At 50.2% G+C, this 18,311-nt stretch overlaps 1 protein-coding gene across 1 annotated transcript in view; it reads right to left on the bottom strand.

The window, feature by feature from the left end:
• EDAR (ectodysplasin A receptor) overlaps window positions 1-18,311 on the bottom strand; it is a 33,395-nt gene that overhangs the window by 10,649 nt on the left and 4,435 nt on the right. Inside the window, exons 4-8 of the mRNA XM_070403475.1 lie at window positions 13,011-13,096; window positions 4,050-4,136; window positions 3,076-3,204; window positions 2,894-2,968; window positions 2,528-2,600 (exon numbers count right to left, since the gene is read on the bottom strand). Of these exons, the coding sequence (XP_070259576.1) occupies window positions 2,528-2,600; window positions 2,894-2,968; window positions 3,076-3,204; window positions 4,050-4,136; window positions 13,011-13,096 (450 nt within the window). The remainder of the gene's footprint in view (window positions 1-2,527; window positions 2,601-2,893; window positions 2,969-3,075; window positions 3,205-4,049; window positions 4,137-13,010; window positions 13,097-18,311) is intronic.

Genomic DNA, 18,311 nt, shown 5'->3' with positions numbered 1-18,311 from the left:
CTGGGTGAGGGGGACTCGCAGGGGCCAGTGAGGTAGGGATGGCACCAGCTCATCCTCCACCCCACCCAGCTCATCCCTCCACCCCACCCAGTTTGGGAAAGGGTTCTTGAATATGATATGGCTTTCTATATTTCATCCAGAGAAGCACAGAGCTCAACCTTGTGTCTTCATGTAGCAAACAAGGGGATGTGGCAGGCCAGCTCTCTGGGATAACTGAACACAGAGCCCATGCACATACACAGAGCCTGAGCCTGGGGAGCCCCTGGGAGGGGGGCTGGCTGAGATGTGTGCCCATGGGGTGAGCACCACAGCAGCCCAGGGAGGGGCTCTGGGAAATCTTGCAGGAAGGCGGGTGGCTCAGTCACACCGCTGCTCACTGCCTAGCCCGCACCCCTAAGCACATGTGGGTTGAAGCTCAAACTCTCAAAATCATTCCAAATATATGAAAACAACATTCTTTTTTTATAGGCATCCTGCTTGTTTCCTGTGGTTTGGCTAAAGAATTATATTTGCTAATAACTGGATTGCAGTCATGAAGCCCACACTCAACACAACCGTGGGGACAGAATGATACAAAGAAAGCAGAATGGTGAGAGACGCCCACCAGGGTTCCGGCCCCTGGGGGAGCTGGCTGGCCTGCTGCTGGCCCCACTGCGTGCAGGCCAGGTGGGAAGGCACCACTGTCCCCAGACCACTGAGTGGCCTCAGGCCCTTCCCCTAAGACCTGAGAGAAGGCAGAGGGGATGAAAGCTCAGTGACTTGTCTTTTAAAACAATTGCTGAGTGTTAATTTTTATTTAACATTTGTGTATGAAACAAGTAGGGTCCCCAACTATTTCCTTCGTCTTTAGAGGAAACTTAAGTCATAGGATGTGTCCCTGCCCTTTTGAGTGTTCTTCCCCCCATTCCCCTCCTCTTGGGAATGAGAAATGGCTGGAAGGACAGACAGAGAGTGGCTGACACCACATGGGATGAGGCAGAGGAAGGTTGGAGGAGCGACTTGTCTGCAAGAGGCACACTGCAGAGCCCAGTCCCCACCACACAGCTGCCAGCCTGGGTTCTCTCCTGGTAACAGCAGCTTGGACCTGGCATACCCTTGCCAGATGTGCACAAAGTTACTCAGACCAAAAATTTGTGAAAAATGACCATTGGCAACAGAGACACTTATCAGAAATAACCATTTTCTACAGGACTGCCAAGTTGAGCACACACAATTGCTTTTCTTCCCCAGTGTGCAAAGATTTTATGATCTAAGTTTGCTTCCTACCCTTGTGTCAGGATGTTGAGTTTTCTAAATGAGATAACACGTTGGGTAGTGCTTTATAAACGCCAAAGCTCCATGCAAACATCTTGATTCATTATCATTCCTAAAAAGCAGGGCTCTGCCAGGTTCAAGTCCCCTGGAAAGCTCCCACGCTGGGAGTCGGGGAGGAGGGACGGAGCCCCTGCTCCTCTGCAGCCAGCCCGGTGACTCCACATGGTCTCTGCCTGCATCTGCCACAGGGGTGTTTGTGTGGATGGGGTCCTGGCATGGATTTTTGGAACCTAAGGAGGACTAAGTCCAAATGACCTGGCCAGGTGACTCGGATGGATGGAGTGTCATCCCACACACGGAAAAGTCATGGTTCGGTTCCCAGTCAGGGCACATACCTGGTTGCGGGTTCAATCCCTGGTCAGGGTGCATGTGGGAGGCAACCGATCAATGTTTCTCTCTCTCTAATCAATGGGAATTTATCCTTGGGTTAGGATTAAAAAAAAGTTTACTTCCCTTCACCCTTGATGTTAAAGCTGGGGCTGATTCCACATCCCAAAGTGTGTGTGGCAAATATGGTAAAGACTTCATGCGTCCAATCTCTTCCTTAAGGGGCCTTATTTTACTAAGTGTTAGCGCTTGAGTCAGAGCCTGTGGAACACACACTGCAGCCAGATGGCCTGGGCTTGGCCCCCAGCCCTGCCACTCCCTAGGTATGTGACTGTAGGCCCATGACAGCTTCCTACAAATGTGCACAATGTTAGCACCCTGCTCATAGGGCTTATGAAGGTAGCACATGCACACTGGAGGGTAACCTGCACCAGGTGTTTGGTAGCCGTCTCCATCACCGCTGCTGCAGTATCATGGGGACATCAGTCCTGGTGTCAGCACTGTGCTGTCAGCATGCGCACTGCCAGCAGCAACTAACTGTCATATTAACCAGGCAGCTGTGGGGTCTGCATGAGGCAGGTGCATGTTGCAGAGAAGGGCCTGGGGCATCTGGCCCTGGAAGATGGCAGGGGTTCACCACCTTCCCCTAATACCCCCCGGTCCTGCTGCAGGCCAATAGTGAGGATGAGACCCTGGGCTGACTAGGACTGCACTGCTGGCTGGCTGCTGGTTGCTTCCTCTGGAGCTGTCCCCAGCACAACCTCCAGCCAGCTGCCAGGTTTCTCAGAGCACTTCTCCCCTGGCATGGCCAGCTGCCCTTCCTACTCAGGACCCCAAGGACTCCTCACTTCAGCCTGGAACTGGGGGCTGCTTTGGTTTGACATACCTCTTGGCAGTCTTTGCTGGAGCTGCTGTCAGCTTCTCAAATTCGTCCTTTTCAGAGAAAATCACCACACTGTCTGTGGGTAAACAGAAAGATTGGGGGAGGGAGGAGTTAGTGTCAGCTCCAGCTCTGAGCTTGTCCTTCTGCTGCTTACTTCCTCTTTAGCAGACCTGCTTGGTGACTAAATCACAATGCCTTGAGGATTAAGCACCACGTGGCTGCACTGGCACCCCTTCCCAGGACCCCTCTGCTAAGTGGCAAAGAGCCTAGCCAGTCAGAAGGCTAGGCTGCTGGGATAGTGACAAGAGGGTCAGACAATCTCCACCCTGAAGACAGACTCCCATGCTTGTGGGGACTCTGTTTGCAGACCTTGGGCCTCTTTCTTCTCTCCTTCCTGGCTCACTTGGGCTTCCACACTCTTCACTGAGTGGCTGGTGCAGCAGGCTAGTTAGAGAAAGAGAAGGGTATGAGCAGCTGGGCTCATCGACTGATAAGGTGATGGAGCTGCTCAGGGGAGAGGGAATATGAGGCAGGCATTGGGGAACAGTCACCTGGGGAAGAAGGCTTCGTCTTCATGATGTAGAACATGATGATGAGGACAATGGCGATGGCCATGATAAAGATGGTGGACATGGCAATGATCAGAGCCGCAGCCAGGTGTCCTTGGCCTGAGAGCTCTGCTGAAGTTGGGGAGAGAAGGCAATGCCTTAGGACTCAAGTGTCCCTACAGGAACCCACCCACCAGGCAGGGCCCTTTCTCCTTAAGACCACGCCCTGTGAACAATGGCCCTGCTACTGGGACACTTCCTGGGACCTTCAGATTCCGAAATGCTTGCTTAGTCTGAGAACCCAGCCCCACAAGTTCCTTTGGCCGTCCCATCCCACAGTGCCATGGCTTGTGTTTGTTCAGTTGTCCCTGGGGTGCTTGCCCTTGGTTCGATTGCTTTGGGAAGCCGGCATGCGTGCCGAGTGCACTGTGGGAATCTGAAGGCAACCCTGCCTCTCTGAGGACCGGGTCATAAATATGCTTAAACCACAGATGGCATTGAGACAGTAAAAGAGGGGATGAGGAGCCAGTGTGAGGTCTTGCTCTGAGAGAAACTGTTGACCTTGGGGGTCCTCCCCCATCCTTCCACCCCAGAGGGACTGGGGAGTGAAACGTAGTTATTGGAAATAGATATTCAAGTGTTGAGATCAGCAGGTTCAGATGAAAGCCTGCAACAGAATTGCTGTTGACATCAGGGCCACCACAGCCCAGGAAGCTGGCTCCTCTCCACCCTCGTCCTGAGCAGCATTGCCAACACCCAAGGAGTGAGCAGCTCCCCTCCTCCCAGAGATATTTCTAATTTCTAGCAGCTGGGGGCATTGACTGTGATTAAACCACAGGAGGGAGGTGATTTGAAGTGGAGAAGAGCTTCATGGTCATTTCTATAATTATTTCCTCTCTTCCTCTCCAGCCACCCACTCCCCCCACTTACGTCTAGGTGGTTAGCTCCAGAAGACCAGTACCTGGGCACCTGCCTACCTTTATGGGCGCGATGGAAAGGAGAGAGGGTGCTGCTGCCCGCGGTGCTGGGGAAGTGGGCAGAAACCTCCACGGTGGCTCCTGCACCTGCAAGGAGAACAGTCGCTGTGGGCTCCTCAGAGTGACCTGCAGAAGCTCCACCACCAGCACTGAAACACAAGGTGCAGCCACAGAGCTATTGGTTCACAGTCCCAAGTTATAAAGGGCTGGAGGGGCCACATAACACCTGCCATCCAAGTTATCCAATAAGACATGCCCATTATTTAAAAATCTAGAAAAAAATCAAAACGCAAGAAAGAAGTAAAAGAATCACCTACAGCCTCTGTCTAACATTGACATTTGGTGTATTTTTCTTCAGGATTTTTGCATAATACGTTTTTAAATAGTTGTGACCAAACTGTTTAAGAGTAGGCATGAGCTTGGTCTTCTCTCAAAACTGTGATTCATAAAACTCCCATTCTTTGTAAAAAAGTGGCACTTAGCAGAAGTAATGTGGAAGCTGATTTTGTGATCAGACAAATCACTAAGTTGTTCAGTTAAAACAAACGAAATGTTCTACCACAGAAACGATGGCATCCTGACAGTCAACCTTCCTTTAGGCCAGCTTGAGTTCTGCAGTTAATAAAAATGATCATGTTTTGAAGAAGAAACCAAGATGGCGGCATAGGTAAACACCGGAAATTGCTGCCTCTCACAACCACTTCAAAAATACAACTAAACGACAAAACGGACATCATCCAGAACCACAGGAAGGCTGGCTGAGTGGAAATTCTACAACTAGAAGGAAAGAGAAAAGCACACTGAGACTCAGAGGAGGTGCGGAAGTAAAGTGCAGAAGTCCGGAGGCATGCGGAAAGGGCTGGCAAATGAGGATGCGGTTGTTTTTTTCAATCGGGAGGGAGTCTCGAGCTACCGACTGCTCTGAACTCCAGTTCTGGGCGAGTCTCTGGGGACCCAGACTCATACAGGGAGAAACTGGACTGTCTGGCATCGGTTGGAACTCGAGGCCGGCTTTCTCTCAGAGGTACTTGCAGTGATTACCGGGACACTGAGACTCGGGGCCTCTTAGGGTAGGACTGAGGAGCAGTCATAGCTGCTTGCTCCACCCTGTTGATCTCCTGAGACCCTGCCCCACCCAAGCTGTGCACAGAGGCTTTTGCATATGAAAGGCCTGGCCCTTTGCAATCTGAAAATTACCTAACAAACTGCAGCTGGGTCAGAGAAAGCCAGAACATCCAAAAGTAGGCCCAAGGCCCCACAGCAGCTTGCATTGCTTCACAGCTGGGCCTCATCTAGGCACCTCCAAATCCCAAACAAAGAAGAGGAATCTGCAGATCTCTCCATAGCTCCTGCTGGGTAGCCTCAGGCAGAGGATAAATTAGCACCTCCTTAGAGATCCAAGAGCCAGTGTACCCAGAGGTCAGAGTGGGACCATCCAGATTACAACTTCTCAGATCCATAAGGGACACACTCAGGGGGCAGACTCAGTGAGCACCAAAGCCCCACTGAAGCAAGTCTTGCCCCAGAAGGGTGTCTCCAGCACAGAAGTTCTCCCACTGCAGACACAGCTGATTCTCACAGCCAATTGGCCTGGAGGTCAATTCCTCCCAGTGATACCTACAACAATCAAGGCTTAACTAGAACAAGACTGTGCACAAAGCCCACAAAGGGGTGCACCAAGAGTGTCCACCTCAGGTAATTGGGGAGGCTGAGCCACTGGGCCCTATAGGACACCTAGCACAGAAAGCCACTCTATCAACACAGGGAACCATAAAAAAAATGTGGAGACAAAGAAACAGGCCACAAATGACAGAAATGGAGGAAAGCAAACTACTGGATATAGAGTTCAAAACCACACTTTTAAGGTTTTTCGAGAATTTTCTAGAAACCGCCGATAAATTTAGTGAGACCCTCAAGAAATCTAGTGAGACCCTCGAGGTTATGAAAAAGGGCCAACTAGAAATTAAGCATACACTGACTGAAATAAAGAATATTATACAGAGTTTCAACAGCAGACTAGAGGATCGCAAGAATCAAGTCAAAGATTTGAAATACGAAGAAGCAAAAAACACCCAACCGGAAAAGCAAAAAGAAAAAAGAATCCAAAAATACGAAGATAGTGTAAGGAGCCTCTGGGACAACTTCAAGCGTACCAACATCCGAATTATGGGGGTGCCAGAAGAAGAGAGAGAGCAAGATATTGAAAACCTATTTGAAGAAATAATGACAGAAAACTTCCCCTACCTGGTGAAAGAAATAGACTTACAAGTCCAGGAAGTGAAGAGAACCCCAAATAAGAGGAATCCAAAGAGGACCACACCAAGACACATCATAATTAAAATGCCAAGAGCAAAAGACAAAGAGAGAATCTTAAAAGCAGCAAGAGAAAGACAGTCAGTTACCTACAAGGGAGTACCCATACGACTGTCAGCTGATTTCTCAACAGAAATATGCAGGCCAGAAGGGAGTGGCAACAAATATTCAAAGTGATGAATACCAAGAACCTACAACCAAGATTACTTTACCCAGCAAAGCTATCATTCAGAATTGAAGGTCAGATAAAGAACTTCACAGATAAGAAAAAGCTAAAGGAGTTCATCACCACCAAACCAGTATTATATGAAATGCTGAAAGGTATCCTTAAAGAAGAGGAAGAAGAAGAAAAAGGTAAAGATACAAATTATGAACAACAAATACACATCTATCAACAAGTGAATCTAAAAATCAAGTGAAAAAAAATCTGATGAACAGAATAAACTGGTGAATGTAATAGAATCAGGGGCATGGAAAGGGAGTGGGCTGACTATTCTTGGGGGGGGGGGAAGGGGTGTGGGGGGTTCGGGAAGAGACTGGACAAAAATCGTACACCTATGGATGAGGACAGTGGGGGGGGGGGGGTTAAGGGCAGAGGGTGGGGTGGGAACCGGGTGGAGGGGAGCTATGGGGGGGAGGGGGAAAAAGAGGAACAACTGTAATAATCTGAAAAATGATCATGTTTCAAGTAAGTGTCCTCCTGCCGTGCTTTTGTCTCTGCCGGTTCTGAAGGAGCTGGAGAGTGTGCGTTTGCTTGTCTGAGTGAGGCCAAGTGAGAGTCCTCCCTAAAATCAATGCATGTTGGCCCTCTTAGCTGCCCAACCAGGACTAACAGCACCGAGCCTGGCCCCTGGTCAGCAAGGCCCCTGTGAGAAACAGGGGTGTTTTCTTTAACAGAAGGTTCTCCGGAGAAACACAGCCACCTGCTCTGTGAGTGGTCTTTCTAAAGCCACCTGCACACATAGCCTGGGTCACCCAGAAGACAGTGACCACAGCCAACTGGGCCAGAGAAGTCCTGCTGATTATCCATACATCTGTGTCCAGTAGGAAGAGAAGGTCCCAGGAGAGAGCAGCGTCAGAAACTTTTGATCCTCACACCTTTGAGAACAAATAGAAACTCTACAAATAAAATAGGATGGCGGTTTGGGAGGGAGCAGGCTGAAGACTGGCTCCTGCTGCAGTTCTGCATTTCTGTGAGGTGTCCCAGGGTTCAGGCCAGCCAGTTGCTGGGGTTGGACAGGAAGTTAAACTGTCACAGGTGTATGAGAAATGCGATTTGCCACCTGAGGGGCCAACAGGAGGGTTTTAAAGGAAGCACTGTGAGGTGTGAAGGCTCATGCCCTCTTCACACCCTGGACAGGACTCACCCTGGGGAGGCTTGCAAGGCAAGCGTGTGTGCTACTGGTGCCATCCTGCTGTCCTTCCCCTCACACTCAGCGCAGTTTTCCACGTTGTTTAAAACACCCCTCTTGTTGAGTTAGGCATCCCCTCTCTGGGGATTTGCCACTTCCAGAGCTCAGGGACTTCACTTATTGGGAGCTCCTGGCCTCTGGCTTTTTGTCTGGTCTCTGTCACCTGCAATGTTGCCTCAAACGTGGGTGTTGGTGCCACCCAGATCACCACACGATTGAGGGGCTGAGTTTTTCTCTGCAGGGCATGATGAGCTCTGTAGTTCCACTTCTTTCCTTCTATGTTCTCAACTGCTGTCATTGGGATGATTTCTTAGCTCTTCTACCAAGAGAGCGAGGGGTGCTGAGAGGTATAGGGGTATCAAGGCAACAGCCCAGCATGGGCTAACCTCGGAATCAACAGAGACCCAGAGGAGACTTGCTCAGAACAGAGGGGGCTCCTGCACTAGTGTCTCCAGGGCCTCGCCCTTTCTTCTGTAAATGCTGGTGGGTGATGGGCAGGAAGCTGGGAAGTGGGACCTGGGACCTGGGAGGCTGGAGGAGGTGTGCTCATGATCCCCGCTGGAAGAGTGGCTCTTCTTTCTTTCTCTCCTCAGCCTCTGGGGACTGCCCTGCCCCGAGAGCAGCCTCTGCTCTGCCCAGAGCTCACAGAGACATGTCGTTGCCTTTCTGGAGGATAAATAGCTTTCCTGACCTCCAAACTCATGATAAATCTCATAATTTAGATGAGATTTAGAGTCAGTGGTCCATCGGGGAGGTGCGGATGGAGGTGTGTGCTCCCTGCTGACAAGATGCATCTGGAGGCTGCCTTTGGCCATCACAGGGTGGTGAGCTGGGTTTCAGGTGTTAGCCCCGTTGGCATCGTGCTGGGAGGCAGCCTGTCACATTTGGCCCAGTGAAGCGAGAGAAAGCACTATGGGCACAGCTTCAGTTGGACATTGAAAACAAAGCTCATCCATCTGTTTGGTAAGGGCTCAAGGGAGCTGAGGCCGTGTAGCAGGAAAAGACTCTGGGGCTCTGTCTGTGCGTGGCTGTCACCCGTCTCTCCTGTACCTTGCTGGCTGAGGCTGGATGATGGGGGGGTGGGGGGTTGGGGATACAGATATGCCCAGGCCGGTGGCCCAGAGAGGGACAGGGAGAGCAGTCTAGCAGCATGCTGACTGGCAGGGCCGGTCACACGTAAACATCAGCGGACAATGGACACAGGCTACTGCGAGTCAATAATGTGCACCTCGCTGCACCAAAATGAACTCCAGCTGGTACCAACTGAACAGCCTGGGCTGGTGTGTTTTGAGCACATCCAAGGATAACAGGGAGAGTGAGCAGGACTAGCGGTCCCCTCTGGGGTGGGTGCCCTCGGGCGAGCACACCATCTCCATAGGACCTGCACAGGACATTCCCCTGCCCAGGCCCTGCTGTGGCCTAATGAGGATTAGCTCAGCACTAATAAAAGTATGTGGTGCCTGGGAGGTTTCCCTTTGCTCCAACACATGCTGTGTCTTTCCAGGTCACTTGGCCTCCTTGGAATGGATCATTGATGAAAATATGTGTCAGTGTTGTTTCTGATAGGTGGTTAGCTACTAACTCATCCTATGCTCCATCATGTTTGGAGTCCAGCTTTGAATACGCAAAGATGAGATATTTTATAATAGGGGTAAGGGAAGGTTGTTGGAAACTGTATCCCAGAAAGTAGACAGGAATATCCTTACAAGGTCTCTATGCAAACGAAAGAAAATGGAGTCTGAGTGTGAGGCAGCACTGACTGTAGACATTGGTACAGGCAGGTGGGCTCTTCGGGGAGTACACTCACCTCCTCAGGAGGAATCTGAAACCGTGAGCATATGGCTTAATGTCAGCACACCTCTGTTCATTGTGATGACAGGGTTCACTAAGAACCTTTGAGATTTGTTAATCCACGCTGTTTATAAGTGTGCTGATGAGTATAGCGATGGCTGGCATTCTCTACATATGGCAAACAGCTTGGGTTTTTAGGAATGATTTGTTTGTTGATTCTTACAGTTGTCATTGAGGGGGCCTGAGGCTATTTCACTGGCTCAGCGCCCCCTACTGGCAGCTGCTGGAACAACGGGCAGAGTCATTAGAACTTGGCTGCTCAAGGGGCCCAGGAGCTTGCTGGGAGGGCAGTCTTGGAGCCCATCTAGACCTCTGAGGCAGGACCTGTTTCTTAACCGGACCTGGGGATGGTGTGACAGACTGACATGTTTGCTTTCTCGGACTCTACCTCTGGTCCAGCCTGCATTTCTCCCATGGCCTGCAGGCTACCAGCTCCTGCTACAAATGTGCTCATTATTAGAGGAATTCTGCTTGGGGCTACAGTTTTTGGAGAAACAGCCTCTTGCCAGGGGACGCCTCTCCCCAGGGAGGTGAGGAAATGTGTACAGGGATGGTGACCCAGAACAAAGAGATTTTGAGATTTCACACTCCTCCTTGGATCCCTGTTGGTGGCCAGATGCCTTTGGTGATCAATCATCTCTTGTCCCTTCCATTCTCTCTTCTGTTGACATAAAAGACACCTGAATTCTGGGCTCTTGGAAGATGGATTTGAAGAATCATCTGCTTGACTAGGTACCTTCTCAATCAATACAACTTTCCTTGCTCCAACTCTGCTGTTTTGAACACTGGCCTTTTGCAGTGTCGGCACATGGATTGTGGACTGGTAACAAGGGGTGTGCACATTTGAATTTGAAAAACACTGCTTTGGAAATAGCTAGAAACTGGCATTTGGGGAGGCCAAGGCTTCACATTGGAATTCATCACTGCTTGGCATCACAGGATAGCATCTGGAGGGAAACACAGTTCTCTGGTGGCAGAGTGGACTTGACTCAGGGGTCACAGTCACTGACAAGTGGTCATAAAATGGTGATGATGACCAGGGAACACTTGCTGGGTGCCAGACCCACCACTCTCTCCCCGATTCCTCCAGCACTCTGTGCGGGAGGGGTTCTTGCTCTCCGTGTCCCAGGCGAACGGACAATGCAGAGAAGGTCAGCTGTACGATGTGGAGCTGCAGGGGCCTGGTTGGTGCTCACCCATGAGGCTGAAGCTTTACCCCATGGTAAGTGCCGCACGCACACTGGAGTGGGGGCTCACACACACCTGACATGTCATCTCCTCCTCCCAACAACCTTCTGAGAAGACGATCCCATGTAACAGATGGGGAAACTAAGTACAAAGTTAGGTAACTGTCCCAAGAGTGGAAACTCGAACGAATCCCAAATCTGATGCCACACCCTTCCTTCCTCTGGCCCGAGCCACCCCCATGCCATCACAGCACGGTCCTTTCCGAGGCAGTCCTCAGGCCCGTGCAAGGAAAACAACAAAACCCGAAAGCTTTGGTTGCACCAAGTGGGTCTTCTCTTTGATGTAACTGAAAAATAACTGGAGGGCTTCTTCTCTCACTTCCAGGACAAACAGTGATGGGACTAGGGGTGCGGAAGGAAGGTAGTGCTTGTTCACTGTGGTGGAAGCTTCTGGAAGAAAGGCTTGAAGCTTTCCCGATGGGCAAGTCGCAAGCAGGAGAGGTTTCAAAGCTCTTGAATACCTGGGGGCGTCCCTGCCACACGCATGTGGTTTATGTAAGAGGCATCACTTACACTTGTTATTCAGGAGAGAAAACGGAAACCAGGGAGTTCGTGGCTCCCTGGCAGTTACAGTCCCTGAGGCCCAACCAGGCTCTGTCCGAAGCTCCACACATGTCTGTTTGCCTGAAGATGACGATGGCCCAGAGGCAGGACCAATGTTGACCAGTGGCAATCCTCTGGCCTCCCTCTTACTACTTGACGGTGTTGGAAACTAGATTGATTTTTCCCCCCATTTTAACAATAACTGTGTGGTGCTTTGCCACTCCTCCTGAGGGTATTTGGATGGGCCACGACACAGTAGCCAGCACTGTAGCTCAGTCCCCTGCACAACAGCTGGGGAGGTGGGTGTCTTTGGCAGGTGAGGAAACAGGAATGTAAACTCAGGCCCTGAAGTTCCAGAGCAGGATCCACAACCCACATCAGGGCTCTCCGTGGGGTCCCGGAAGCCCCTGGGGACCATGAGCCTGCATTCTCAGCCCCACCCGAGCATGCTAAAGCACGGCTGGGTGACTGCAGCCCGGGGCTCCTGGGAAAATCTCAGCCCCACACTTCACAGAAGTCGTCATCTCTTTAAGGATGGAAACACAGAGGACAGGAAAGCACCTGGGATGGTGGAGAGCCCAGGCAGATTCAGGCTGTGAGTCCAGGGCTTGCTCCTGCACAGCTGGCACCCCTGGCCTCCGCCAGCCCTCACACGTGTGCATCTGTCATATGCTTCCTGGGGTTCGTGCCAGATTCTCTTTGATTATGGGGTGTGTAATCCACTATCCATTGACTTGGGCTACCAAGGGCATTAGCTTGCCTGGCAAGGGCTCAGGTAAATCACAGCCAAACAAAACCAAAGCAGGCTTCTCAGGCAGAGGCAAAGGAATTCTCAACCACTGACCAAGGCTCAGGAAGGGCAGAGCCTGGTGGGGCCTGGGCAGCCAGCTGGCACATTGGGGTCCTGACTAGGTTTTATCTAGTTCCTGGGCTGGCTGGGGTAGAGCTGCTGATGGTAGTTCTATGAGTTTGGGCCTCTGTGAGTTTGGGCCTCATTACTGACCCTCTAGCCCCATCTTCTGATTCCTGAGCAGGAGCCCTGTGCAGGGGAAGTGGAGGCCTCGAGGTGGAGAGAGTAACTTTCATGTCCACACTTGAGAGCCTGACCCATGCAGGGCTGCATTCACCATGTCACCCCACATGGCCCATCTGGCTGCATGTCCCCATTTCTCAGATGGGAAAGCAGAGGTTATGTATGAGAACTAACAATTGTCTAGACAGAGCTTTGTAGTACTTTGCAAAACACCTTGGCATCTGTGGTCTCATTGTTTTATCCAAGAATTGCATGACATAGATAATTCAGATTTTAGCACCCCCAAATTACAGATGAAAAAACTGAGGCTCATAGCGGTTATGAGATTTATTCAAGGTCACTTGTCCAAGGTTACTGACCTGAGTCTCTGACTCATGGTACAGCAAATCTTTTTCATGGACTTGCTTTCTGATTGGTTAGGCCATGAGAACATTTTTGTTTATGCCTTTACTGTACTTAACTTGTTTAGGGGCCAGGACTGGCTTCTGTCTACCCCACCATGTAATGCAAGACATCAATATTGAACCAGTACCGTTCTTATGGAAGGACAAAGTGCACTCACATTCCTTGGTGTTGGGGGGCGCCAGGAGGCAGGAATAGCAGACCATGCCGTAGATGTTCCTGGGTCTGTTTTCCAATATGTAGTAGCTACAAGACAGGGAGGGCAAACAAGACAAAGTAGACAGGTGAACTGGGCACTGCCACAAGCAAATGCTGACCACTTGGCACACCCACGACCAAAGCATGATCCAAATCAGGCCTGAGACAGACGCCTGGGAAGCAGGAGCCCTGCTGAGGCAGCAGCCCATTTTGATCACTGAGATTCCTTGAAGGTTTTCAACTTGTCTTAAAATGGATTTCCCCCCAATATTGGGCCAGTTTGGGTCTTACAAATATCTCCCCCCCTTTTTGGTTCCTTTCATCGATGAGCTTGTTAGTGTGCGCACGTCATCACCATCTTCATCCACATCCTCCACCTAAACATCTGCGTGCCCACCCTGTGCACGCCTGCCACCACGTGCGTGCCCACCCCCAGGTGTATGCTCTGGTTAGTGCCTTGGGTGTCTTGCCAACCAGAGATTCAGGCACTTTTGGAGGAGGAGCACTCCCTTGGTGAAAGCCCGTAAATGTGTCTCTGCCTGAGACACTGGGACCTCCCAGGGAACACTTGCTGACCACCAGTGAGCGGCACTGGCTGGCAATGTGGCTGTAGCAATGTCCAGCGAGGTCACCACAGAGGGCTTTAGAGACAGCCAGGTCATAACTGAAATTTGTTTGTTTCCTCCTCAGGAAGCACTTGTCCGAAGACACCCATATCAATTCATGCTGGGGTTGTGACATTTAAAAAAAAAGACAAAGCCTTAACGGTGATGTCTTTCGAGCTTCCTGATGTCAATATACCATGCTGGCTCTCAGAATTCCCTGCCCAGAGCCTGCCACCATGGGCTGCCATTCTCTGCAGGGCACACCTCCTGGCCTCCCCTCCCAGCCTCACAACTCAGCCTCCTTCCCACCTGCAGGCAGGTTTTGGCACTTCCCTTGGTGTATGCTTGTTTTCCATAAGTATACATTCAGCGATGATCATGGAACCAGTATTGCATTGTGGGAAATCAATTAATAAAGTGAGCTGGTGCCCATGTTCTCCCTTACTACCATTTCAAAAAATGAAAAATCCCTCTGCGCTGTTGAATACTTCCATGGTTGTTTTAAAATCTCTTTTATTAGCCATGCACATCCAGGCCCTGCTGATGGCAGTGGTAAGTGGTAGCATGGAGCAGGACTGTGGGGGGAGTATTCGGACTCTAGCGGCCAGGAGCTGAACCATTATCAGTAACATTATGATCATAATTACCTGCCCTTCCTCAGAGCGTTTTATCCCCAGATTCCTGTGTATCTAAAAACATTAATTAACCAATTTCAAAACATCCCTCAGAGAAGCCAGCACAGCCAGGTTCACAATTAAACCTCTGGAAAAAGCCTCTCTCAAATGCACACCTTGTCCCCTCCAGAAGTCATCTGTGCTGGGAAAGCAGGAAGCCGTAGGGGCCCCCAGCGCACGGATTCCAGGAGGGGCGTGTCTGCACCAGGAGGGGCGTGGCCTAACCAGGGTGAAGGGCTCTGGATTCCAGGTTGGCCAGGGCAGTCCTCCTGCAGCTTTTTGACATACAGACCCAGAGTTGCCTCTGCGACCTGAGAAGGAATCTATCTGCCAAGAAGGCCTCCTCATGGTTAACTGGGTCCAAATTCATAACAAGAGTCTGGCAGCCATTGCCGACAGAGGCCTCTCACATAGGCTGCCTTTCAGGGGAAAACTGCAGACTGAACCTCCAATCTCCTCCGGGGGCTCCTGCCTGTTGAGTCCATCCTGGTGAAGGAGTTAGTGGGCTGAGACCTGCCTTGTCCATTTAAAATTTCACAGCTATAACCTAATTTGCATCTTTACTAACCAATCAGAGCTGCTCCATAACAACCAATCAGAATACGTGAAGCTGACCAATTAGCACAGTGCTATTTGGACCAGACTGTGCAAATTTGGATTCCTCATTTGCATAAAAATGGACCAATCAGGGACAAGGGTGGGGATTTTATGAAAATTGGCCTCCTCTTTATCTCAGTGGAGCACAAATTTGGTTTTCACTAGGGGTTGCTTCTCTGGGCTTTGCAAACTGTTTACCTGAATAGTCCCCAGATTGGGGACTACTGTTGGCATTAGATTGGTGGCAGGGAACTTTTGTTGGCACTATTATTAGTTGCTCCTCCTCCCACCTTCACCTCTAGTGCATTCTTCTCCCCCAGATTGTGAATGCCTCTCTTCCTGGCCTGGGAGTCCCTCAGGGCCAGCCTTGTTCATGCCTGCATTCCTAGTACCTTGCACTAGGTGATGAGGAGGGAAAGTGTTAGGCAAGTATTGATTGGAAGAGACGTGAATGAAATCAAGTTGTTCTCTATAGAATTTCAAAGTGCTAAGACTGACAGAAGTCAAAGGGCATTTTATACACCTTTCCTCATTTTCAAAAAGCAGAACAACAGCTAATCCCATTCTGGTAATAGCCTGGTGCTGAGCTCCATTTTGGATGAAAATCCACAGCCACCTGGGTGGGTATAGGACACTTGGTCTTAGAACTGGGCACCCACTGGGTCCCAGGGGACACCACACTCTGTGCACACTAGGGGAAACTCCACCTGGGATTAGTCAGATGCCTTTGCTGGGCACACAGGTACCTCCTTGGGCAGGCCGATGGCTCCCATCCTGAGGGGTCCTCTCTCTCTGACTCCCAGAGGCCCCGATGGCTGCCACTGCACCTCCTGTCCTGGCTGTGTGTCTGCACCAAGCTGTGCAATGTATTCAATAGCTTAGTTGAAGACACAATATGGAAAGGCTATAATTTTTTAAAAAAATGTTGGCTCCAGGAGGTTATAAAATCATGAGTGTTAAATATGTCACACATTTCCTAGCATATATTTCACAGACCATTTTAAAATGTTGGGTTTTTCTCTTTAAGACTAACCTCAACTTCTTGTGTTTAGTTTACCCCCACACCTCTCATTCCCGGCCAGACAGGAGTGGAGACTCATTGTGTAGCTTCTATGAACTTGAAGCTGGGTGCTCATTTAGGGAGCTGTGCCCAGCTAGAGTATTAGGCCCCTTTGTCTTTCTGTGAAGGTCTAATTTTCCACTCTTTGCTCTCTATTTAGACTTTTCCCTGGATCTTCTTTTTTTCTTCTTCTGCTTTTCTTCAAGGGTTGATTAAGGTGGGTAACCCAAGACAAGACTCAGTTTAAATGTGCCTCTAGAATCTTCTTTGTGTGTAGATTTTCTCCAAAGGTTCCCTTTTCTCAGAGCTCCTGCGCTTGTAATGGATGCCACTGAGCTCTCTGATGCTCCCTTTGCCCTCTACAATGTTGGTATGTAGAAGCAATCACCGTGTCCTTTGCCCCTGTTTTCCAAACATCCTAGAATGCCGTATTTGCAGGGAGTGGATGCGGTGTGGAAGCTAGCCAGTAGGAGTTTCTCCAATGGGTAACATGATGCCCTGGGGAGGTTATGAAATTTCACCTCTTCTCTCTTCCTCTTCTCAGGTTTTATTCCCTGGTCCTCCCACACAAGTCTTTCTCAACAGGAAAGCCCCACGTACTGCTCATTGTTCAGCCAGTGTCTTAGCCACATACTGATATACAGCAGAGAAAGAATGAGAAGATGGTGCTTGCCAAACCACAAAGGGGGAGCAGGCCAAGGCAACCTGTGGTGTCAGGAAGACAAATAGGAGGCAGTCTGCATCCGCAGCCTGGGGACCACAGGGACTTGGGAATGAAAACAGCCTTTCATGGAGCTGATGGTGCCAACTTGCTAAAACTCCTTGTAATCCTCCTTTGTGCCATAGCCTGAGAGCTTCATTTTGTCTCAAAACCTAGGGCATGTAATAGGAGAGGGGAAGCCTTTGGGATCCCACCCTGATAGAGCATTGTGCTTATTAGAGCCAGGATAAGGAGGTTGGGCCTCGAGATAAAGTAGGGGCCCTCAATTTCCATGGCCTTGGGGTAGGGAGTGATTTATTTGAGGTCATATCACAGAACAGCCAAAATGGAAACTGACTATATTTTCACTTCCGTGGAGTAATGAGAGGTGCACTGAGGCGTGTCCGTTGCACAATATCCTTCACACTCAGCCAGTGCTCCCCTCACCTTGTCCCGATGCCGAAGACAAAGTGTAGAGGAAGCAGGTCACTGTTCTCATGGAGCAGGGAGGGAGTCACTCAAGATTGCAGGCTGGGAAGATTCTTGTAAACAGATGCTGGCCTCCCTGCTAATTCCACAGAGGGCTGTCCATATCTTTGAAGCCTTCCAAAGGCAGGGAGCTCACCACCATTCCCCTGTCAAACTGCTTTCTGATAAATGTATTGGTCCCAAACCAATTGTCTTCATTGCCACAGAGCAGCCTTTCTAGTGACCGAGCCAGCACCTGCCCATAGGACAGGTCATTTACTACACTGGTCCCAGGGCTTGTCCCCTCTACAGGAGAGTCTCTGTGGGTCTACGTAAGAATGAAACAGGCTGCTCAATGTGCATACTCACTACCCCTTTTAGAGCATCGGAATATAGTCTGGCTGAGTCTCACAGACACTATGGGTCTGAACCGCAGAGGGTGAGACAGCAATGCTTTGGGGCCAAGCTCCATCTTGCACCCATTCCTCTTCCTTCTCTATGAAGCTGCCTTATGGGGAAGCCTATCTGGACCAGTCATTCCCACACAATTAATGGGTAGGTGACTTCCAGATGTGGCCTGAGCTGTTTATTTACATAGTAGAGGCCTGGTGCATGAAATTTGTGCATGGTAGGGTCCCTAGGACTGGCTGGCAATCAGGGCTGATTGGGGCCTTCTGGCTGCTGGCCAGGGCCTTCCTTCATTATGCACCACTCCCTGGTGCTTAGCGCACATCATAGTGAGCAGCAGAACTCCCGGTCTCCCAGTTGAACTCCCGTGGGGATACTGTGCATATTAGCCTTTTATATATATAGATGTGTTATATATGTTGTTCTGCGTGTAACAACCTCAAATTCCACACATACCTCCTCCATCTTTCTTCCACCTCTCCACCAAAATTCTTCCTCCTGTAGTCTACATCTTAGCAAATGGCCTCACTGTCCACACAGCTGGCTGAGACAGACACCTGATAATCCTCTTCAAAATCTCCTTCCCCAAATCCCACATGCACATGGTCTGCAACTCCTGTCTCTGCTGTCTTCCAACAAGCTCTTGAATTTTCCCTCTCCCTCCAACTTCCAGTGCTTTCGCCTTGCCCTGATCCTCACAACTTCCCACGTTATCCCTGTTCCCCAGGCTTCCATCTCTTCCTTGCTCAAC

Source organism: Myotis yumanensis, unplaced genomic scaffold (genome assembly GCF_028538775.1).
Source record: "Myotis yumanensis isolate MYYU_CA2020_CCGP unplaced genomic scaffold, mMyoYum1.0.hap1 SCAF_2, whole genome shotgun sequence".
In the NCBI taxonomy this organism is placed as follows: domain Eukaryota; kingdom Metazoa; phylum Chordata; class Mammalia; order Chiroptera; family Vespertilionidae; genus Myotis; species Myotis yumanensis.
This window is presented reverse-complemented; position numbering and strand designations above follow the sequence as displayed.